Genomic DNA, 23422 nt, shown 5'->3' on the forward strand with positions numbered 1-23422 from the left:
AACACGTGCCCCGCTCGCTAATTTTGACATAACACATGCCCCACTCGCTTATTTTGAATAGCGTTTTCCATCACGAAGCAACACGAGGGGTGTCGAAGGGGCCGCTGGTGGGATTAGCATCGTGGTGCTCGATTTTACCTCTGTGTCTTTCCACAGTTATGGAAAAAACAAACAAAAAAAGCCCTCGTTTCGCATCATTTTCAACATTTCCCCCTTCACTGCCGCCCCTGCGACCACCACCAGCGCCACGGCCGCCATGTCCCAGCGTAGATGTCGCCCACACCCCCTCCTCTCCTGCCGAGGCCGCTTTGGGCCGCTCCCCCCCCCTCCCCCAGGGCCCCTCTTCTCCCCCCTCGGCCCCTTCCCGCCGCCGAGGCTCCTCCCGCCGCCCTTCCCGCCTCTCCGCCTCCCGCCGCCCGCCTTTCCGTCCCTGCCGCCCTCCATTTCCTCGCCCCCCGCCCCGCTTCCCTGTGCGGGCGCGGCGCGGCCCGGCCCCGGGGGCGGGCTGGGCTGGGCTGGGCTGAGCGGGCGGGCGGTGGCCCCGCCGGGCCACCCTTAAAGCGCGGCCGCCCCCAGCCTTCACCCTCCTTCCTTCTTGCTCACCTCTCTCCCTCCGGCCCCCAGCGCCCGGCCAGGACCCCGCCGGCCCCATGGGTAGGTGCGGGGGGGGGCAGTTGGGGGCCGGGGGTGCCCCGGCGTGGGGCTGAGGTGCGAAGGGGGCAGCGAGGCCTGATGTGATGCCACCAAAACCACCTGCTGCACCCCAAGGGGACGCTGCTGGGATGGGGCAATGGGGGGGCCAGCGGGCGCCCTCGTGCCTCGGGTGCACATGCCTGCCATCGACACCCCGGCCATAACGCGCGTGCGGTCTGGCGCAGGGCTCTGAGGGTCCCGTTGGGCGCTGCGCGCTCCCCAAGGCGGGCCCGGGCGGCTCGTCCATCACCAGCCCCTGTCCTGGGGACAGCCCCCAACCTGGGGCAGCTCTTCCTCCCTTTCTGCGGGGGCTGGTTGCCCTGGGGAGGGCAGAGCAGGACCCTGGCCACATGCAAGGGAGCATCTCCTGGTGCCCACCACCGTCCTGGTGCCCACTACCATCGCTGTCCCCCTTGCCTCCTTTCCCCGCAGGGAAGGGGCGGCCAGTAATACCATAGCTAAACTCTCCTAACCCGTGTCAAAACACTAGTGGAAGCCAAGGGGTGCTGCCTTAGCCCGCGTAAGCTGTGCAAGCTGAGCCCCAAAGCGGGAGGGCTTACCTGAAACTTGTGAGGACCCGTGGTTTAAAATCCTTGCGCAGACTAAATGTGGCGTCCCTCGTAGCTCTTAAATAAGCCTTTTTCCTGACACCGGCATGACCAGGGAGTCTGCCTGGTGTGGAACTCGTCATAGTGTTTTTAATACATAGAAACACAACTTAAAGGCTTAGATAAGAGCAGAGCCTGTTTAGCTAGTTAATCTTCAAGACTTTGTTCCTGTCTTGCTCAGAACAGTCAGCAATAGCACAAACAACTTTTTCTGTCATTGAGCTTTCTCCATTTGGCTTAGCTGGCCCCTTAGTCCTGCAGTGTCCGAGCATGTTGGTGTACCTTTCCTCATGAGCAGTCCCTGAGACAGAGAAGCTTTATCCTCGTTTCCCACATGGGAGGAACACGAGGGGCACAGAAACGAGCAGGTGCGGTGACAGCCTTGGCAAGCAAACCCGCGCTGCTGGGACGGGCTGCGATAGCGATGAGCATACAGAGCTCAGCAGTGCTCCCCGGAGCAGGCAGCAGTGTCGACTGGCTTACACAGCCAGCAAGGGAAGTTGGTGGTGACCCTGGGGAGAGAGAAAAACCTGATGCAGCTGTGTGACTTGTGGTTTTTGTAATATCAGTTTTACTGCATTATAGATTTACTTTGAGGCTTGCCATGTTGGTGTCTTTCTGGAAGAGCAAGACCTGAAGCAGGGACTCCTGGAGTCACTTGCCCTGACTGCTGTAGCATCCTTGCATATGCATCATAAGGCTGCTCTGGGAGGGGGAGGCAACAGGCTTTGCTGTGCCGCGAGTCACACGAATAGAGAGCAGGCTCACTCTGGAGCAGGAACGTCCCTAGGTGAATGTTTAGTTGCGTGCAGATTTAGCCTGGCCACAGGCATGAAGTATTTCAAACAGGTGAAGTTACTGCAGCAGTTGTGCAGAGCAAGGTGGGTGCTCCTCTGTCTTGTGAAGTGACTGCAAGCTGTAATAGTGGCAGTCTTGCTGGGCAGCTCTGCATCTGTAATAAGCTGTGCTAATGGGAGCTGCCTGAGAAGGGAAGGAGCCGTGCCCACCTTGGCACATTCACCTTGGCAGTGAATGTTAGAAGCACAATCCAAGCAGGTGCTTGGGTAGTGGTTTATTCTCACGGGATGAATCCATCCATCAATAATTCATTTAGACTTAGTGCTCAACTAGAAGACTAAGTGGCTTCTGTTTTTGCATAGTTTAAAAATACTGAATTTTCTTAAGGAAATACAGAGTGCATAACTGCTTAGGGTTTTATTTTGAAAAATGTGAAGCTCTTTAGTATTTTGAGGTGAGAATGAATCAGTTTTGCAGTTCATTTTGGGGGGGTGGGGGGGGACAAAAGGTACCGAGGATTGCCCAGAAGAGGGACTTACTCTGACATGCCACAAACAAAACCCATTATCTAAAGTGTTGGTTTTTTCCCCCTGAAATTGATGCAAAATGCTGGGTGCTTTGTGCTTTCAGAAGTCCATTCTACACCACCTAACCCTGAAGCTGCCTGACAGTGGGATTGATTGGATGTAGGTTCCCATGTTGAAATGTTGGTTTTAATACCATGAGGAATTTGCTGAAAAAGGAGAATAGCAGTATGAATTCAAAAGGGTCTAGAAATAAATATTTGTCCTTTAAAAACATTGATGTCAACACTCAATGTCTTCCATTTGAAAAAATGACTCCAGCATCCTTTCCACAAGGTTTGTTGTGGGGGAGGTACTTTCACCCTCTAGCAAGAAAAAACAGCTCCAGGTTCTTCAGTTTTCCAAGGCTTAGCTGACAGTCAGGAGTGAGATGTTCAGTGTGATGTTCCCCATATGTGCTGGTTGATGTACGGCCCCAAGTGGTAGTGGTCAGCAGGATCTTGGTCCAGAATACAGAATTTCATTCCTGTGATGGATGAAGACAGTCCCGGACAGCAGGCCAGTTTCTCAAGCCTTCTCAAATGGGAACATGCAAGGTGTTGCTTGTTAGATTGGAGGTGCAGTGCCACAGATGTGTGCCCCAGACCGCTGCTCCGAGAAGGAGCTCTAGCATAGTGCCATGGCTGGCGCCAGGGGAGCTGGTGCCAGAGGACCTGCCTGGGTCCTTTATGGGCCTGGGGAGAGGCCCAAAAGCTGAGGGCAGAGGTAGCTGTGGCAAGTGACTGAATGCACTGTGCTTTTCCCTCCTGCACACCCACCTGGATGGATAAAAACTGCACTGTTAGATGTTTTTGAAAGATGGAAGTTAGGCATCCTTAAGGTGACTGAATTCACAGCTTCAAAGCAGGTTTACTGCTCTTCAGTTTCTGAGGTATGGAAAAATAGAATAAACAGATATCTGAAATAGTTCTTATGGCTGATGCTATGAAGAAATGGCAGTGCGATGTGTGTGTTCAGGAAATGCCAAAGACTGGAAATAATCAAGGAGCTGTTATGAAGATAGTCCCTATCACTAATGCCTTGATATCGTCCAATATGTCTACTGACATGAGTTGTATAAGGGATATTTCCAATAACGTTAATGATTCAGTTATGAGTATGCAGCTGGAAGTTGGAATCTCAGCACTTTCTAAATTATTTGTTTGTTTTAAGAAAATGTATTCTGGAATTTTGAGCATATCACATCTCTTTATTTATTGTAAAGATACAAATGTCCACTTTTGTAAAGGAAAAAATGAGATTAAGTCACTTTAAGTTATTGAAAGTGACTTTATTCAATATCTTGTTGAGCTAAAATACAGTGTTGCTGTCAGCTGTTTGTATCTGTCATGAACTATGGACTAAATAATATTGATGCTAGCAAATCTATTTTTCTCATAATCTATTATGGGCACACTTCATTAGTAAGCAGGGATTTCAAAGTTCACATCTTGTACTTGGTCTTATCTTAAAGATAATGAACTTGCACATGTGGTTTTGTAAGAAATGCTGACATCCATTATATGGGCCCATGGCCTTTATCTGAAAGGATGCAAACTCAGCCAGAAGGCAAACTCTAACCTGTCCCCTGAGCAGAGCTTGCCTGAAGGATAGTGCTCAGAGGGCCGTCAGCAGCAGTGAAACTGCCCAGAGCAGCCGACAGTGGCTTTATAGCTGCAAGCAGCTGTCTGCTCTCTCTGTACTCGGGACACCTCATGTGCTTCCAGGACTTCTTCCACATTAAGTAAATGCATGCTAATGTGGATCACTTAATTGGGCCATGTATTCAGTCCTTTTTAAATCTGAGCAGTGGATAGCTTCTCCCTTTTGAGAACCTGGCATCCACACCTTGCAGGGCATCTTGACTGTGCTCCTTGCTCTTGACTTATCTCCAAAGCAACATCCCGGAGACTGAGTTGAAACAGGATGTGTCCCTTGCAGGTGGTAGACCACCCTTAGTGATGTGTTTTGAGCAATCTTAATAGGATGTAATGCTTTGTCTCACAATAGTCCTTTTTGCTATTCCTTGGGAGTATATGTGAGTCTACATATAGCCTGAAAAACAGAATGAAATCAAATGAAGTTTTTCTACTAATTTTCTTGCACCGTAAGAAGTGCCCCTTTAAGACTGAAAGCTTACTCATCCTGAACATGTATTTGGTTTACTGAACAATACCATGTTTGCCTTTCATGATTTGCATTTTGAGTTGAGCTTTTTTTGTTTTCTAGTGGTTTTAAAGAAATGTTACTTAGTAGTTTCCATTAACTTGTCTTTTTTTTTTCTCCCCCAGTAGCAAAAAGCAAGAGTAATGGCAAATCAGTGGTAAGTTTTGTTTTGCTGCTGTTGTTTTTTTTTCCCTGTTCTAAAAATCTATTGTCATTCTCTTTGGGTATCCTTAACTGTGCACAAAAAAAATTCCACTGCTTAAAAGTATAAAGTAGTGAGCACACAAAAAATCTAAATCCTGGCTAAGCATTAATACACCAGCCACCCCCATAAGATGCCTGAAGAGCCTTTGCTGGACAGCCAGGTGTCAGTCAGGAGGAGAAAGATCCCTGCAGCAGGTCCTTGTGTTGCTGAGTTGCCATCATCCACTGACTGTCCTTCAGGATTTTTTTTTTTTTTTTTACCTTTCATGTTGGTGTTGTTCCTCTTCAGTCTTTGAACTAGTAATGATTACTGTCTTAGCAATACTATCTCTGTTTGCAGTTTTGTCTTTCTTATCTTGCAAGGTTTTACTCCATGAACTTTCCCACAGCTTTCTTGTAGCTTAGTGGTTTACCTTGGCAGCCTGAGTCAAGGTTGCACAGCTGGGCTGTATCAGACCTGGGCCTGGCATCCTCAGGGTGGGGGAACTTTACAGAGAGAATTAAAAATGTCACTTTCAGGTACTTCTTCAGTGGTGGCTCTAATGCTTTTTGGCCAGTGTGGATCTCAACAGAAAATGTTGTAGTAGATGTGTACATGCACAGGTATAATGCAACCGAGGATTAAGAGAACAATATAGTACAAAATAAGAACAGTATAAGTTATACATTATCAAGACATAACTATGTTTTCTCTCCTTGTTAATATTATCTTGGAAAAATTAAAAAAAAAAATCCATTACCTTGTAGAAGACCTTCTGGCTTTCTCCTACATGCCCCTGTTTGTGTGCGGCAGTACAAACATTTACATGGCATAGTGCTCAGCCCCAGCTGTGACACACAAAGCTCTGCAAGCTTGGGGCAGCAGGTAACAATCCACCAAGGGCCACTGTGCTGCTGCATGAATGCAGGACGCCTCTGGAACGCATGTGAGCACTAGCGGCTTAAAACAAATGCCCATCCTCTATGGAAACTTGTTATATCACTGGTTACAACACCTAGCGCCTTGTTACACAACACGCTGCTGTGTTGTGGTGGCATAAAACCAGGGAGGTATGAGAGCACCAAGAAGGACAAATAAGTTTTAGTGAGGCTTTAAGTTCTGGTGGGGATGAGTCCCACCATCCCTGGGCCAGGACTGCTCTGTCCCTTTTGCTCCACAGGTGGACGGACATGGGGCAGGCTTTCTCCTGCTTCTAATGGGGACAGCCTCTCCTTCCCAGCTGAGTTACACCCATTTACAGTGGCAGAAACCAGCTGTGCAGTGTGGGTTACTGTTTCAGGGCCTGGCCCATTAACTGCTGAAATCAAAACCTTGTGATTATTTCTAATGGGTGCTGAGCCAAACCCTTAATGGTGCACCATGGTCCACCCCCTCAGCAATAGTGCTCAGATCCCTCTCTTGACCTTTTCCTGCTATCCTGTTTCTTCCTCCTGTTCCCAAACACGACCTCTTTCCTTGTCTAATTTGCAGTGCGGTGGCACAAACATTTGCATGGCGTAATGATGGTGTACGGACAGGGCTGTGTGGCACTCATCTGTGCGAACTCCAGTCCACCAAAATTCAAGTCCGAGTATGGGCTAGTCATCTAGAGCTCCTGGTATCTTCAGCTGAAGCAACAGGCACCTTCAGCAAGTGATTATCTAATTTTGGGATACATGTGGCTGGGCTTTCTTTGGAGATGCCTCTTTCTGCCCATGGAGGGTATGAGAAATCAAGGGTGACAAAATCCTATGTGGGATTCTATTGCTCTAAAGTTAGAGGAGCCCCACCTGGGACAACTCCTTGACCAAAGTGAGATTCTTTCAGTGAAGCTCATCTATCAAAGCACAAATGAGATGCGTGCTATGTGTTTGGTGCAGCTAATAACCACGATTAGTGTTTTTCAGGCTGCTTAGTCCTCCTCATGGCTGAGTCAGACTAAGTCAGAAATGCTCATACCGCTGTCTTATTTTCATTTGTCTTGCAGTATTCACAAAGAGATTATTGTAGTACACAGGCTTTCATACACCTAGACTACTTCTGGGTTATCTTTTCTTAGCATTCTGCTAAGAAAAGTAATGCAGAAGTGCATCCAGCAAAGAAATCAAGATATCCCTCAGGCTGTGTGCACTTGCATGCTTGCTATAGTAGATACACTTCAGTGACTGACCTGTGCCAAAGACCCTGTTTTTGTGAATACCCTGGATTCAAATCCTGTCATTTTAATGATAGGCAAGCCCTCCTAGGAGCCCTTTAAATCCACAGGTGAGCTAGTGGCAATGTTCATTAAGCCTCTGTCCAGAGTGTCTACTGGTGATGTGAGCTCTCTGATTTACTCATGTCAGGCAGGGTTTCCCATGTAAGACTTTTTTCCTCTGGACTGGTGAAATTTTTTGAAATACAGTTTGGTCTTAGTCCTGAACCCTCACAACGTGAAGGCAAACAAGGCCATATTTTTTTCTTGTTCACACTTCTTTTAACTTTCATGACTGTTTTACCTCTGAAATGTTTTAAACCCCCCCCTTCAGCCTAATCCTTAAAATACACATTGCTTTTTTGTTACCTTTCGTTTTCATATAGTTGGCATCTTACACACTTTTATTTAATCTAAAGCACAAAAGCGATAAACATTTAAAGATTTACTTTACTTGGCTTTTTGACACCATATCATGATGACTTCTGATCTCAAGTCCTTGTAAAACTGTGTAGCTCCTAGTTGAAATAGTTTGCACTCTGATATCCAAATAAAACCATAGTTATCTAGATTTTTCTTAGAACTTAGAACTAAAGCCATTTGTATCTGTAACTTTGCTTCTTTTACATAATAAAATATTTTGCTGCTTATTTTTTTTTAAAGTATTGTAGGAATGACTGATCTTAACAGTCTAGGTGAGTCACTGAAGTGCATGTGAGCTGGCATGGCTTCTGGGGCTTGTTTAAAAATTTAATTTTGCAAGTTGCAAAATTAAATCTGTAAAGGTAAACCATGGAAGATTATATTCAACTTGCATTCCTAATAATTTTGATAGAAATGTTGTATTTTCATCCATTTAGAAAAATAGGTGGTGAGAAATTAAACTTCCTGTTTCACTAATTATGCCAAACTTGTAACTGATGAGTCCTTTCCTTGTTTTGTTCCTGTGTCAAGAGGGGGACTGTTTGGGTGCCTGTTGCAGCAGGAGAAGGCACAGTAAATCTAGCAGTTAAAGCCAGGAAAGTTCAGGCTAGGAGTAAGAAGTCAGTTTTATCAGTGAGTCTGGAGAAACAGGACTCCATCTACTAGAGTATTTGTCAGGATGGGGAATTCTGAGGGACCTGTTTTAATAAAATGCTTACCGATCATGACCAGAGCAGTAGCCCTGGACTTTTAACTATGGTACATTGTGGGAGTCTGGGGTTTGGGGCTTTTTTTGTTTGTTTGTTGTTGTTGTTTGGTAATGTTGGCTTTTTGTATATTTTTGGGTACCGGTGAAGATTACTCCATTGTTAGGGGCTTAAAACTTCAAATGACTTGAAGGTCAAAAATAGTGTTGCTACAGATCTCTCGCAAAGGGCAGATGAGAAGTCTGTAGAGCTCTGGAGACCGCAAGGAGAAAATTAAGATTTGATTCTTGACCGAGGTAGTTCAGCCTGATTCCACAGCTGTCCATGCAGTTTCCTAACCGCTGAGTTACATGCCCTGTAACATCTGTATGGAGCTTGCTCAAGTTGTGGGTCACATTTAGCAGTGTTATTTTTACCTGTATGTTGCATGGCTCTGTCTGAACTCACACTGTCACGCTTGCCTCCAGCCAAGCTTCTTTGGCTACCCCATCAGTATCTTCTTCATCGTCATCAATGAGTTCTGCGAGCGGTTCTCCTACTATGGCATGCGAGGTATGTCCCACGTTTTGCCCCTCCTCTTGCCTGCTGTTGCTTACCCAGCCCTGATTCTGTGTTCTAACCTGTTGTTTTGTCCTCCATCCTACAGCTGTGCTTGTTCTGTATTTCAAATACTTCCTGCATTGGGATGACAACTTGTCCACAGCCGTCTACCACACGTTCGTTGCTCTGTGCTACTTGACACCAATCTTTGGAGCACTCATTGCAGACTCTTGGCTGGGAAAGTTTAAGTGAGTGCTTACTTGGAAAACAAACCAAAAAACATGAAAGTTCAGTTGAGCTCAATGGTGCATGAACTGTTGCTGTAGGAAAGGATTTAGAACAACCACCTCAGAGCGGGTGTTGGCTACTTCAGACTCATTTGGGCTTTTTTTCCTCTGCAAACTTTGAGGTTTTAATTGATTTAGCTCAGAACTGAAACTTCACTGCAAGTTAACAAATATTACAGTTTTGTTAATCACCTAATTGCATTAGTCTGCTTTCTAGACGTGCTCCATGTTTTCCTCTCATCTGGACAAAATGTAGGCTGAACTGTAAGGAACAGAGGAGCTGTGAAAAATAATAGAAACTGAAGGTTATAATTACATTTGATTGCATCTTTACCTATTGCAGGTGGTAAATTAATTGGTGAAATATTGTTTTATGTGGTATTAAGAGAGACTTTTAGAATATATTCTAAAATATTGTGTAATTAATTTCAGTATTGATCTGACAACTCAGTGGAAAGTTTTACTGAGTTGCAACTATTTGTTTTAAATGATGAATTCTGAATTTCTTTTGTGTGTGCTAGCTGCTCAGAAAAGTAATGCTGAATGAAGTGCTTTCAAATGTAACAAATTATTTCTAACAGCCTGATCTCATTCTCCTTTACTGTTGTGCTTCTAATAGTATTTACTTTGCCAGAAAAAGCACCATAAAAAGATTTTTATTGAGGGATATGAGTCAGGAATGTTAGCTGACTTGTCAAAGGTCTCCCAGAGATTAGAGATGAAGCTGGATCTGGAGTCAAGGTTGGCTGCAGGCTGCATGATCATCTCCTGCTGTGTTGACAGCCTCTGGGAGACCAGATATGCAATCACTGTCAAGTATGCTCTGTGCAGCTGGTCTGCTCAGTGTAAGCTCATTGCAAATAGTTTAATATCTTGCAGATTGTCCTGTTATGTATGAACATGCCTGGATACATGTTTGTTCACTTGTTCGGATGGCATGCTTTAAAAAAAATAAATAAATAAAAGCCAAAATACACTTTTACACTAGAGATTTAAATATCTCCCACAACACATTGGGCCTTTTTTCATATTTGCCTTGGTTAATTAAACAAGGCGCTCTCAAAATTTTTCTTAAACAAAATAAACATAATAATTATATGTATTATAATAATAAACATAATAGTATTGTGACAGAGATATGCGGACAGATTTTTACAGTAGCTTGTGATGAGTCCAGATCTATATATCCTCCTTTATTGAACATAAATGTATGTAAATGTTTTGTATCTCTTTTCTTTATAACAGGACTATTATCTCCCTGTCCATTGTCTATACAATTGGGCAGGCAGTCATGTCTATAAGCTCCATAAATGACCTGACTGATTACAACCGAGATGGCACTCCTGACCATATTCCAGTGCACATGTGAGTTGTTTGGTACCTGTGTTTTCCAAGTTGATGAAGGGTGGCACAACTTGAACCTTAAATTTATGCTGCCTGAATTACGGCTGACATTAAGAAAACTGTCACCCCTGATGTTTATTCACCTTTAAAAAACCTGCCTTAGGCCAACTTTAATTTATACAATCATTGTTCCTGAATGGTAGTTAAACAGAGGTGTAATCTTGTTCATACACGTTCTTGACTGCTATTTCTAAACAGCTTCTTTCTTTCCTAGTATCTGCTTGAGACATCTCAGGTAGTGTGTGGAGAACTGAAGCCATGCTGACTTCATCTGTGTGAAGCAGATGTTAACAAGCACCAATTTCTTTCATTTGCTCCTTGTGAATCACAGAGTTTGATCATACAGTCTGCCAGGCCACAGACACTTGCCTGCATCTGTGGCCTCAGTTCTCCCATCCTGATATCTGTAAGCTGTGATTAATTAAAGGCTGATTAATTAATTAAGGCTGATTAACTAAATACAGTTCTTAAAGTGGCAAGTCTTTTCTTGGCTTTCTCTTCTGAGAGGCCAGACTGATGACGCCCATTAATGTTAAGGCATGTCCATTGTTTAATGCTTCTGCTATTAGCTTGGGCAGTTCCCTGGGCCTGGTATTCATATAAAGAAATTGAATGATTTTTTTGTTCTTTATCCCAGTGCCCTGTCCATTGTTGGTTTGATCCTCATTGCACTTGGTACTGGTGGCATCAAACCTTGTGTGTCAGCATTTGGTGGAGATCAGTTTGACGATGACCAGGTAACAGTATTTTTCAGATTTCAGTGGTGACTTTTTAATCGTGTATATATTTTTAGTAATGTTTAACTGTTGTTATACTCAAATGATATACATATCTAGGCATGTACATTAATGTAGTACTTCCTGAATACCTTTTTTTTAAAAAAAAAAAGCTGGATAACTATTTGTGTCTTGAACTGTACAAACTGAGTTGCTAATGGTTTGATCTAGGCTGATCAACATGGCTCAGGTTAAGCCTTTCTAAACAGCCTTTGTGTTTTTACTGCAGGAAAAACAAAGAACTAGGTTCTTCTCTATCTTTTATTTGTCCATTAATGCTGGAAGTCTTATATCCACTATAGTCACCCCCATTCTCAGAGGTAAGTCTACACACTTGTTTATGAAATGTTAAACAGCAATAAAGGATGCATGTTGGGTTACAGTCCTTTAGGGATAAATGAGCAGTTTAGCTCTCTCTGCTAGCTGTTGTTCTTCAACAGCTCATGCAGTTATATGGCAAGTTAGTCTTCAAGTTTTCCTGTGTCTCATCCAGCTTCTCAGGAGTGAGATACTAGCAAAAAAGCCAGTTTGAGATCTGATTTGCCTTCGCGATCTAGTACTTCCACTCCTGAGGAGATGTGCTTCTCTTACACCTCTGTGGAATTAAACCTGCTTTAGGCATAAATATGGCACTTATTCCAATAACTTTAAAATCATTACATGAGAAAGAGAAAAATGTGTCTTAAGAGTTGTCTTGTTTGGTGGAGAAGGAAAGGTGAAAGAGTGCTTTACTGTGGAAGTGAGGGCTATTTTAAAGTGTGCCTGTACAAGGTATAGGAGCACCTACGTACATGCAAACACATGTGACAGAGTAAATATGTCTTTTATATCATCAAAGTGGGGGATTAATTTGTTCTGCTTATAATGCACAGTGTGACTTTCAACAAATGAAAGCAATAGCCTACCAAGCAAAAAGCAAACCAACTCACTGATATACATGCATACATATGTTCATTTGCAAGCTTATACAGATGGTGTTATATGGATGTGGTTGGCATGAGTTTGGGGAAGGCTGTTCTTCTCAAAAGTAAGAAAACTATGCGAGACTTCTGAAATGATCCTAAAGCACTAGAGTAAAACTCGGGCCCTTGGGTTTTCTGACAGGAGCTGGATGGAACAGGCTATATTGATGTATTTTAGATGTTTGCTTCATGCACATTCTATCTTTTCCCAAAATGGAAGGAGATGAACATAGGGAGCAACATGCTTCCATGCTGATACAAGAGGAAAACTAGGTTGGGAAAATAGTTTGAAATGACAAATTCAGCAGAGGAAAACGATAACATTACTTTCTGTATGGCTTGACTAAAAGGCTAATATAATTGGAATCAAGACAAATTAATTAGCTGCAAGCTAATATTTTATTCTAATGAAGTTTTGTAACTCTTCTATTAGAAGAGGTATTGTGAAAAGAGGGAATACATTTTATTTAGTCTTTTGTTACTTCTCCCTTTTAGTCACCACGTCTGTACTTTGAGCATCGTTTCCGGATGTGTGTGAAGTTTATAAAGACACATCACTGACCACTGGGGGTGTTTGAGAGTTTTTAAACAAGTTACACTTCTTCATAAATAGAGATGTAAATTACATAACTTGTTCCAGAAACCTTTGTAGTCTAGATCCTTTTTCTCCAAAAGGTTGCATTTGATTCTTCTAGCAGAATTCTTCTTTTTCCTCAGTGTAAACCTACAAATTCACATAATTCCACTTCTTAATGTAAATAATTGTTTGATGCTATTGATAGTTTGATCCATTCTATTCATAATGTCTGCAGAGATTTTTTTTCTTGTGTCAACAATGAATGCAATGTATGTAAAATATTTAAAATAGTGGCAGTGCTCACTTGGACTTTTATCTAAGGTTACTTTATTTGCTTCAGGTCAAGAATGTGGCATTCATAGCAAACAACGATGTTACCCACTAGCCTTTGGAGTTCCTGCTGCCCTCATGGCTGTTGCACTGAGTAAGTTGAACTGTTTCCATCTTACTGCTTCACGGATACAGAGGTGATTAGAAGATAATGATTCAAGAATGAGAAAATAGTGGAAATCTCTCAGGTATCCAACTCTACCAATACCTGACTTTTGTTCTGCAGTTTTTGACTTGAGAAATTTTTATTTTCTTTTGGGATTAATTTAAAATTCTCATGCTTTTACAAGGAGAAACATTTTTTTCTTTACCGATATCTGAATTACTTGGTGTCACAGGTCATAACTGTATCCCTGGAAAAAAAGAGCTGCCTACAGCATTTTCCATTCTGTAATTTTCTCAGTTGGTAGCAATTCTCTTAATGATTTTTGCACAAGATTGCAGAATTGGGGTGGGGGGGAGTGTAAAGCAGGGACAAGAAAACCACTCAGACCCACTTCTTCCATCCTATAATAGCAAAATACAGCGTTCACTAAGAAACATGGAACCTAACAGTGAGGCCTTCTCAGGTAGTGTTTGGATGTGCTGTGGAATAAATGCCTACAGAGAAATATCCATGAATGATTTTTGCTTGGATTTGCTGTTGTGCTTGAGAAAGTTAACATATACTTATTTACTCTGCTTAAGGTGTCCTGGTCTTGGCATAGCTTTTCTTTCTTCCAATTATTTTGGAAGGACCTCAGAGGCACATAGTTCATCCTCTGCCTATGAGACCTGGTCAAGTCTGTCTAGGTCTCTAAAAGTGCACTCCTAAACTGTGGTGACGGGATGGTCTGTTTGAGGTTTCAGTCTTCCTCAGAATTAGAAAGCAATGTGATCTTCAAAAAGGATTTGGAAGACAGCACAGTGAGCCCATTTAGCCTCTTGGTAAACTCACCCTTGAATTTTTTTTGGGGGGTGGGTGGGGGGGACATAAACCATGAACTTCCCCTGTGTTGTGTAATTTGCTTTAGTGTCAATACTGTCTTATAGTGTCCTGTTGTTCGGACCACTGGGCTGTATAAATTAAAGATCTTTTGAAGGTAGTATAAGAACACTGAGAAAGACTGATTTTCAAAATTATCCCTTAGTCCAGGATAGAATAATTGCGCTGGTGAAAGGTATTTCATATACCATAATAGTATATCAGTATTTATCTATTAAACTCCTGCATTTTAGTAATTATACTGCAGATTCCTCACTGAGCTTTTCAGCTGCAGCACAAAGATGAAAAAAATGTGTGGCTGTTAGAAGCAGCCTTTGGGGCTTTTTCTAAACAGTGTGGCTGGTGTGCGCCACAGTATCCCTGTGCTCCTAACTGGGAGCCCACCCAGGCCCCATCTTGTCTGTGCACCCAACAAGGCAGAGCACTGCCATGGGTGTTTGCCTGTGTTGCGCTCCACAAGTGGAAGGGTGAGGCCAGGGAGCGTGTTTGGATGTAGGAGTTGCAGAGTCCTACAGTTTCCCAAGTCCTACAGTTCACGCAAAGCTTTGCATGCCCCTGCGTGATGAGAGTTGCATTGTCCTGTGCTCTTGAAAAGGAATCTTTAAAGTTGTTCTAATACAGTGCAGCAAGGCCAAACTTAAGGTCCAAAGTGGGCCTTGTTTTAACCATAACTCAGCTAAACCATCTTGCTCACCAAGGACAGTGGCTATTTGCCTACATGGCTCCAGATTTAGTCCTTTGTCTCAAAAAAAAATCCTAGTAATCTGGTGATATTAATTTGATTTCTTTTATTGTATAATAACATGTGAAAAAGCACATTCATTCTTCCTCAGAAAGTTTATTTCCATCCTGATGTAACCCCTTTATTGTTGTGATTTGCATATGAAAACTTTTGCCATTATTTTCCATTAATCCTGAATTGTTTTGTTTTTACTCATTGTAGTTGTGTTCATAATTGGAAGCGGGATGTACAAGAAAGTTCAACCTCAAGGCAATATAATGGTTCAAGTTTCCAAATGCATTGGAGTAAGTAATATTTGTTTTCCTGAAAAGCCTGGCCAGAATTTTCAAAACTATTTGATATACTTACTTGGACCAGAAGTCTTTCATACTATCAGAATTTCCACTGCAGCTTTTTACTTTTTCTTACAGAAGGCTTCTTACTGACACTTCCAGATTTATAGATTGCTCTTGTATTTATCTATATGTTTGTATATATCTGAACTTATACACAAAGAAAACAAAGCAAGATGTCAGAATGATGTGTGAAAAAGCTTCTGGGAATCATTCCTTCCTCATCTGTGTACTTTAATGCAGCCCTATAGTGGGGGAGAGAATCTTGCGTTGACCTGAGTTTAGATTATATAAGTTTTAAGAATAGAGCTACTAGTATCTCTTATCAGCAAAAATTTGCCTAATGAAGAATAGGTTATTTATGATGCAGAGGTGCATTGACACCCACTATATTAGGGAAGCTAGTGGGGTTACATGGTGGTGCAAGTTTGCAAAGAAGGGCGCCATATATGCATGGAAAGTGCTGCATTTCCCCAACAGTGTGTCTCAGTTCTGAGATGAGGGGATTTTCTTCATTAATGCACTTTTCCATTCTCCATGCAGATCTGCCAGCATGCTGTAACCCAGACCATTACTTATCCTCTAAGCATTGTCAAAAACAAATCTCTAAATGTGATTTTGGCCATCACTTAAACTGCTGCCCCTAGAGCCCAGTTCTGCTCAGCTCAGCCTGGAACATCAGACTTGCATGTTATCCTATGCAGAAAGTCTGAAGTCTTCAGGAGGATATTTGTATACAGTTTCAAAAAATAAGGAACTTCTACAAAATGCAGCTTCCCATATAATGAAATGTATTCTTACACCCATTCAGCTCTGAAAAGTTGTGCATATGACATTCTTCTATTCATTGTTATACACAGAAGTTAATCTAAAGTGGACAAATCTTCAGCAAGTTCCTAACAGCACCTCATATTGAGAGAGACTAACTCTTTCTGAGCTGTTTGTTTTACCCTAATCCCAGGTGCATACTTCACTGGATCTGCAGTATGAGGCCTAGAGTGCGATATTCCTTTAGATGCTTAAAGCAGTTACGGAAGTAAGTCACCCCCAGCACTCTCCAAAGACTGGAAGCAGGGGTGTCACCTTCATAAGCATTACAAATATTTGTAACATCGTTAAACAAAGTCCTAATGGTATTTTCTCAGTTTGCCATCAAAAACCGGTTTCGGCATCGCAGCAAGGAGTTCCCCAAAAGACAGCACTGGCTAGACTGGGCAAGTGAGAAGTACAATGTGAGTATTATCTGTGAGCCCTCCTGCACCCTGACATTTCTTAACCCCCAGTTTCTGTTTGGTCTGCTCCGGTCTATTCTCTCAAGCTCTGGATAAATAATTCTGTGCCTTTCTCAACCATATAGCAGTTAGTGGTCTGGCCAAACCTTACTGCTCCCCTGGGTTGCAGGTTACTATCAACTCTAGTGGGAGAAAGCAAAACTATGTAGAAGTCAATACTCTGATCACAGGCTGCAGGGGGAGATTATAGGGAGCTGAATAAAAGAATGTTTATTTCCCTTGTGGAACAAGCACAGGTGCCTGTTAATTTTAGGGTTAGTAAAATAGCAAGTATTATCTCTGGATTTTTATGGTGTTTATCTCAGTAAACCAGCTTCAGAACAAACTTCAAACAAAAACGTGCTGTTTTAATGTGACTGCAGAGGTGAACAACAGGCATGGTGCTGAAGGTCACGGTTAGTGCCTAGGGCCATAACATTTGTCTTGGGGTCAAACTGCAGAATTGTGCTCAAGAAGTTTAGCTAAAGTGGAAAAAACCTGCATCTTCCCTGGCCTCAGTACTGAGTTCAAGCTCCTTACCGTGGCTCTGAAAGCCTCGTGTCCCTTAGTCCCCAGTCAGGTCCTGTGCTCCCTTGCCCCTGTGCCCTGTTTTCAGTGGCAGCACAAATCTTTGTCATCTCTTTCTTTTGCCTGCATGCATTTTTCATGTATGAAATGCATCCTCAGTTGCTTATTGTTCAGATGCCTCCAAAAGTTAGTTTTGCCAAAGCACATTAGAAAAACAAAGCAATGCTAACTGTAGAAATGTAAATCTCATGCTGCCATCAGAGTATATATGCTGAGAAACACAGGTCTCTGTTATAAATGTCACCTTTCACCAGCAACCGTTCCCATGCCTAAAAGCCTGTAACAGTGTCTGACTGATTCTTTTATAATTCTTACTCATTACAGAAACGACTTATTGCTCAGACTAAGATGGTACTGAAGGTGCTTTTCCTTTACATTCCTCTCCCCATGTTCTGGGCGCTCTTTGACCAGCAGGTAAATTCTTTAAACTGCTTATAATGCAAACTTGTACTTATTCTGAGTCAGTGTTAACACAGAATGTATCTACGAAACAAATTCATGCTAAACACAGCTTTTGAAGGTTAAAAGGTAGATTTTTCTTTAACACACCCCTTTTTAAAAAGAACAACTTTCATCAAAAAGATTTTTTTAAAAAAAAGTAAAAAGAGATAGCCTCAGGAGGCTGTAAAAACTTTGTTCTAGCTGGGCTAGGATTTGGTTAGAGGTTAGGATAGATGGCTATAAACCTGCCCTCCAGTGTGCAAGGGCACTGCATAGTGCTACAGAGGGAGTGGACAGTTCTGCAGTCCCAAAATAGCCTGAGGAAATTCAGTTTACCTAGTCATGCCCCCCCCGGACTGATTCAGTGACTCTGAGGTCTCTCCAAATCCTGTATCAGACAGGACTGAGAGGATGAAACTGTATTTTAAAGCTTTCTTAGCTCCAACTCCTCCTTTGCTGGCGAATGTGAGATGCAGTGCAGAGTGTAAATGTTTAGGAGAATCAGGGATGAAATGAGCTTGATGCCAGTCTGCTTAATCACTCAGATTTGTTATGAATACCTCACATCTTCACACACAAGTCTGTAATTCCCATTGACCTCACCTGGACCAGAGAGTGCTTGGCACTCATGCAACCAGGCTTTTATATTTAAGTACTGAAGTGTGAACTCAGGAGGGTATCTGACAGAGCCAGGGTTTGAAAGCTTTAGCTATGACAGAGGGTATGTTAAGTTTGTTTTAACATACAGATTCCCTGGACCATGCTTCTCTTTCGCAGTAACTAGAATGTGACCTGTTACACATGAGCATTCCTGTTAGGAAATTCTGAACGAGTCTGTGCAAGCTATCATATCCATGATAATGATATATCACAGGTACTTATATGAAGTGGTGCAGTAGTATGGTGGTTAAAGATGCAAGGATGTGAGTTTCCATTTCAGTCTGGGCTCAAGGTGAAAGTCACCCGCACTTGACTATAGGCAAGGTTTCTGAACAGACGGGTGGGTCAGAGGCCATTGGGGTCCCATCCCGGCTCTGCAGCTTCTTGATGGGCTGTCTGCGAAAAGGAGGCAGGTGACACTGGGACACTGGGGTGACTTCTGTGCAAAATAAACTTCTAGTGCTCTTTGCAGCATGTCTCTGTGCAGACTCTTTAGCTAGTTTCAGATAGTAATAGCTAAATGCTGGGAATCACAATTAGGCTCTGAGCGAAGCATTTCTTTGCTATTTCCTTTCCCAAGTATTAACTTTATGAAATAAGAGTGAAAGATAGTATATAAAATGCGCCATAAAAATGTTTTGTTTTAAACGTTTAGTTGGCAGAGTAAAAGAATACTCCTTCTGTATTTTTTTATTATATTGCATGTCTTTCCCAACCTTTTACTTCTGAAGTTCCTCTTGAATTGTTTTCATAAGACTGTTTTACTGTTGCATTTAACTTTCTTTCTTTCGTTAAGGGGTCAAGATGGACACTGCAAGCCACAACAATGGATGGGAATTTTGTATGTTACTTTTTGTTGTTTTTGTTAATTAACATTTACTTTTCATATCAATTTTATTTGTTGTCATAATATTAAAACCTGTTTATCTTTATTTTTCACCAGGGAGCTGTTCAGATTCAGCCAGACCAAATGCAGGTATAGTAATCATCTGTCTGACACTAAGTACTCCCCAGGGATACTACATATATATATATATTTGTGTGTGTATATATACACACATATGTATGTATATGTATAAACATATATGTGTGTGTGTACACATGCGTATATATATTCTTTTTTAAATTGCCTTTCATAAAAAAGGACTTTGAAAAATGCTTCATTTTTTTTCCTTCTTGTGTTCCATTCACAGACTGTGAATCCAATCCTGATTATTGTCATGGTCCCAGTTGTAGATGCTGTGATTTATCCTTTAATTAAAAAATGCGGGATCAATTTTACGTAAGTTGATGTACTTACTTGATTTCAAAAGAGGCTCCCATTAGTCATTTCTTAAAACTACTCTTCTGGCCCTAATGTAACAAGAGGAAGAATCCAGCAAAGGACAAAATAGAGCTGTAGATATATTAAAAATGTGGATGTTTTTTGTTGTTTAGTAAGTTAGAAGTCTTGAAGTGGTACATACAGGTACCGCAGGCTAGAGGAGGAGAATCTAATAACAAAATATCAATGTCACTTTCTTTCAAGTTAAGGGCAAATTTTTTTTTTTTTATACAGGAGAGATGCTATTTACTGTTAGTCTGTCTTCCCAACCCCATCACCACCAAAGTACTATAAAAAGTAGAAATACACATCTTTAACATTCTTTAACATGTAATATCTCTCTTTGGCTTATAACTACCTGAGAGCAGATATATTGCCTCTTCAATCCTGGCAAGAAGTTTGGCTCACTAAATACTTTTGTGTGAAGTTCTAGAGGACATCATTCCAACTTTTAATGTTGATAGCATATGCAAGTTGGAGGGGCAGAAGAGGCTCACCAGATTTAACAAGAGAAAGGAGAAAGAAATAGGCTTTGTCTAGACTTGCATTAACACCAGCGAAGGATTTTTTTTGGACTTGGCTTACCTTGGGTGAGCTCTGGGTTTGGGTAGATCTGTTACAAGGCTGGCTGAGGCCTCCAGCAGTTGGCTTCCCAGCTTTTTCCTAAGTGTCCCTGAAATATAAGCTCTTTCATTATCTGGGTTATTCCCAACTTTCTTAGCTCCTGTAAAAAAAAGTTGGCTGTATCATCAAATAAACCAATATGAAGAGAAATGTGCAGAACACATTTCTTGGAACAATTTTTGTAGAGGTAAGATGCAGTATTCTTTTTTCATCTTGTTATGAAAAACTTGGTATAGTGCATGCTCTGCTGCAAACAAATACTGTCCTTTTGTTTGTGGACATTCTGCATCTGTCAATTGATGCCATAAAATATTTGTCTTAGCTTTACCTCTACAGCTTACATGAGTGTCAGTAGCTGTCTCTCAACTCAAAACACTTCCCTGATTATATATATATATTTTTAAGTTCAGTATTATTTTGGTTTGAACATAGCAATATAGACATAAATTGTTAGCCTTTTGTACAGGGTGTAAGTTTTTGTCTCTTTATTCTTTTTTGTTTTGAAGCCAACAACCATACTGGATTGTTTGCAAGTATGCAAACCCAATAACATTTTTGTTTAGACAATGGTTGACCTTAGGAAAGAGCCCAACAAATGCTAGTAACAGGTTAAGATGTTGCAGGCAATTTAGATTTCCCCAGAGTGTAACTATGAACTAACATAGAGAGCTACCGTAGCCTTGCAGAATACTTTCTGTAACAACGTCAGACTTTCAGATGGTGATAAAGCATTGGCTATGGTCATGTTAATGTTCCCTACAATGGAAAGAAAAACTAACAGCTGAAGCTTTGAATTAATATTTGTCCTAAAACTCGTTTGTGTTTTGTTGCTGCACTAGGCCGCTGAGGAAGATCACTGTTGGTATGTTCCTTGCAGCTTTGGCTTTTGTTGCTGCTGCTCTTGTGCAAGTGCAAATAGATGTAAGTTCAGCCACATGCAAGTAAATAGTGGTATTAATATTTAGTTGTTAATACAGAACAGATTCTGTTCAGTGTGGAAATGAGCCAAACAATATGTATAAAAGACTTGTAAATTATAAACCAAGCATGTGAATGCAGAGAAGTAGAGGGAGGGAGAATATTAAAGTATATTGCAATACAATGCGATCAGCATAATAGAATTATCAGCTATGAACACAACCCTGCAAAACATCTTATGTGTCATTAGTACAAATTTTATGTCTAAAGGCAGCCTCAGGTTTTTAACTGAGTTTTAAAGCTGAAAACCAGAGACTTGGTTGATCTGCCAGCTTTGCATCTCTGATCTTTTCTAATGTTTAGACTGGAGATGGAGTGTGTCAGGCCACAGTCGGAGAATTGTCACACATCATGAGCAAAAACATACCTGTTTAAGGCAGGATTCATTACACCTAACTCTTCTTGCCTCAAAGGGAAGTAGAATGCCTGAACTAGATCTAGGTTTCTCATATAGCTGGGGAGTCAGAGACACCTCTGGGGAGTGATCCACTGCATCCTGATCTGAACTGCCATCCAGAGGTGCCTGTCTGTCTTTGTGCACTACTGAGACAAGATGCTCAACTATTAAATAGCTTGGCTTAGGAATGAGGAATTATTCCCTTAATCTGAGTCAGCAGTAAAACAAACTTTATATTCAACTCTGTCTCTTGAGGTTGAAAAAGTAAAGGGTCTGGCCTTCAGCTGGTATGGACATATCCAGGCCATCTTCCCAAATGTCCTGTTCTGAAAGCAAAAGTTGTGCATAGACATACTGGCACTGGGCATAAGCCTCTTTCAAGATGGTGGATTCCCAGATAGTGGTGTAAGAATCTTCTGCAGAAAGAAAAAGATATACCTAAAGTGAATGAAAAGGACAAAAGCACAGGATGCAAGATAAAGTTGAGGCAGAATTAAAATACATACAACTCTTGCAGCTCTTGATGATCTGCAAGAGCCCGTGCTATTTACTGTTAGATCAGGTAGAAAGTGGAGTCTCCAGATTAAATTCAGTTTTGCTTTGACTGATAAGAGTTCCTTTTTGCACTGCGTGGTGCCCCTACGTGCTTGTGCCCCATTCAGTAACACCAGTGCTAGGAAAATGGGAGTCAAAACATGATTAAAAAAATGCAGAAACCCAGACTGCTGTAGGCTGTGGGGAAAAGCCCATGCCCTGAATTCTAGATTGGCCCTGATAGTGACAGTGTGCCACAAGAGGTAAGCAAGGAGGAATCATATCTGGCCATGGACGGGGTGTTGTGAGTAAGGCGTTTCCTTCCTTGCAGAAAGCAGTAAGGCAATTTGTGGTACTAGTGACTAAAACCATTGCATCCCTATTACTGATAATTGCAGATCATCAGGCAAGTGCTAATCTTCCTTGTCTGTGTGATTTAGAATAGAGCACTGATTTCACTCTTTTTCTGTCCGACAGAAAACTCTTCCTGTTTTCCCTTCAGCTGGGCAAACCCAAATCAAAATAATAAATCTAGGTTCTGTTGATGCAACAGTTCAGTTTGAACCTGGACTTCAGAGTGTGCCTGTAGCACCTGATGTGGCAGTAAGTAATGGAGGGGGGGAAAAGCCGGTCAAAAAATTTCAGTGGAGCAAGTCAAAGCTGTTCTTAACTAATAGTTCAGAACTGATTCTTTCCCAGTTCACCCTGCCCTGTGTTTTAAAAATTTCTGTATTGCTGTGGAGTGAATTTTTACTAAAGAAACAGCAACTATTTCTATATTCTAAATAATACTAACATGTCTTAGGGAAGAGCTTTGTTTTTTTCAAAACAGCTTTTTAAAAAATATAAATGATTTTCAACTAACTAAAAAAACCCTCACTTTTGCAAAAAAGTGCATTTGTTAACAGCAAGAATGCTCTTTAATGCAAAAAAAAATTACATTCAGCTTTAGTAAATCACTGTTGTTACTGTAAGTAATCACATATTTGAACAGGGAGGTTTTTCTGTGGTTGTATAACATATTAAGCTTCAGATTTTGCTATCAAAGAACTGGTGCAGGTTCTATTACATCATAGTCTGGATTGCTAGCCCTATTGACAGCAAAATGCAGTGGAGCTGATGAACAGTATGCAAAAAGAGTGCAAGGAAACCCAGCAATGCAAGTGTGTTGTCTAGCAGCCTTCAGTCCTAATCTCATCTTTCCATATGTGGAGAGAGACCCTCTTCCAGCCCATCCTCAAGTTTTTCTTCATATGGAAAGTAAGGTGTGGGGAAGAGATAAGGGTGCCCAACCTATATCCTGATGTGGATATAACCATGGTACACATCTGAAA

General features: G+C 41.7%; 1 protein-coding gene across 2 annotated transcripts in view; it reads left to right on the forward strand.

The window, feature by feature from the left end:
• The first annotated feature begins 505 nt into the window (after positions 1 to 505).
• SLC15A1 (solute carrier family 15 member 1) overlaps positions 506 to 23422 on the forward strand; it is a 28865-nt gene continuing 5948 nt past the window's right edge. The window contains exons 1-16 of one of the 2 annotated variants that reach the window (XM_026119460.2): positions 506 to 654; positions 4954 to 4985; positions 8804 to 8888; positions 8983 to 9124; positions 10409 to 10528; positions 11205 to 11304; positions 11573 to 11663; positions 13223 to 13306; positions 15141 to 15223; positions 16417 to 16503; positions 17455 to 17544; positions 19028 to 19072; positions 19175 to 19207; positions 19425 to 19513; positions 21019 to 21100; positions 22566 to 22691. In XM_026119460.2, coding sequence (XP_025975245.1) covers positions 651 to 654; positions 4954 to 4985; positions 8804 to 8888; positions 8983 to 9124; positions 10409 to 10528; positions 11205 to 11304; positions 11573 to 11663; positions 13223 to 13306; positions 15141 to 15223; positions 16417 to 16503; positions 17455 to 17544; positions 19028 to 19072; positions 19175 to 19207; positions 19425 to 19513; positions 21019 to 21100; positions 22566 to 22691 — 1293 coding nt within the window. In that variant the 5' untranslated portion in view covers positions 506 to 650. The remainder of the gene's footprint in view (positions 655 to 4953; positions 4986 to 8803; positions 8889 to 8982; positions 9125 to 10408; positions 10529 to 11204; positions 11305 to 11572; positions 11664 to 13222; positions 13307 to 15140; positions 15224 to 16416; positions 16504 to 17454; positions 17545 to 19027; positions 19073 to 19174; positions 19208 to 19424; positions 19514 to 21018; positions 21101 to 22565; positions 22692 to 23422) is intronic. The other variant, XM_026119461.2, reaches the window with a different exon arrangement.

This window comes from Dromaius novaehollandiae, chromosome 1 (assembly GCF_036370855.1).
Source record: "Dromaius novaehollandiae isolate bDroNov1 chromosome 1, bDroNov1.hap1, whole genome shotgun sequence".
In the NCBI taxonomy this organism is placed as follows: domain Eukaryota; kingdom Metazoa; phylum Chordata; class Aves; order Casuariiformes; family Dromaiidae; genus Dromaius; species Dromaius novaehollandiae.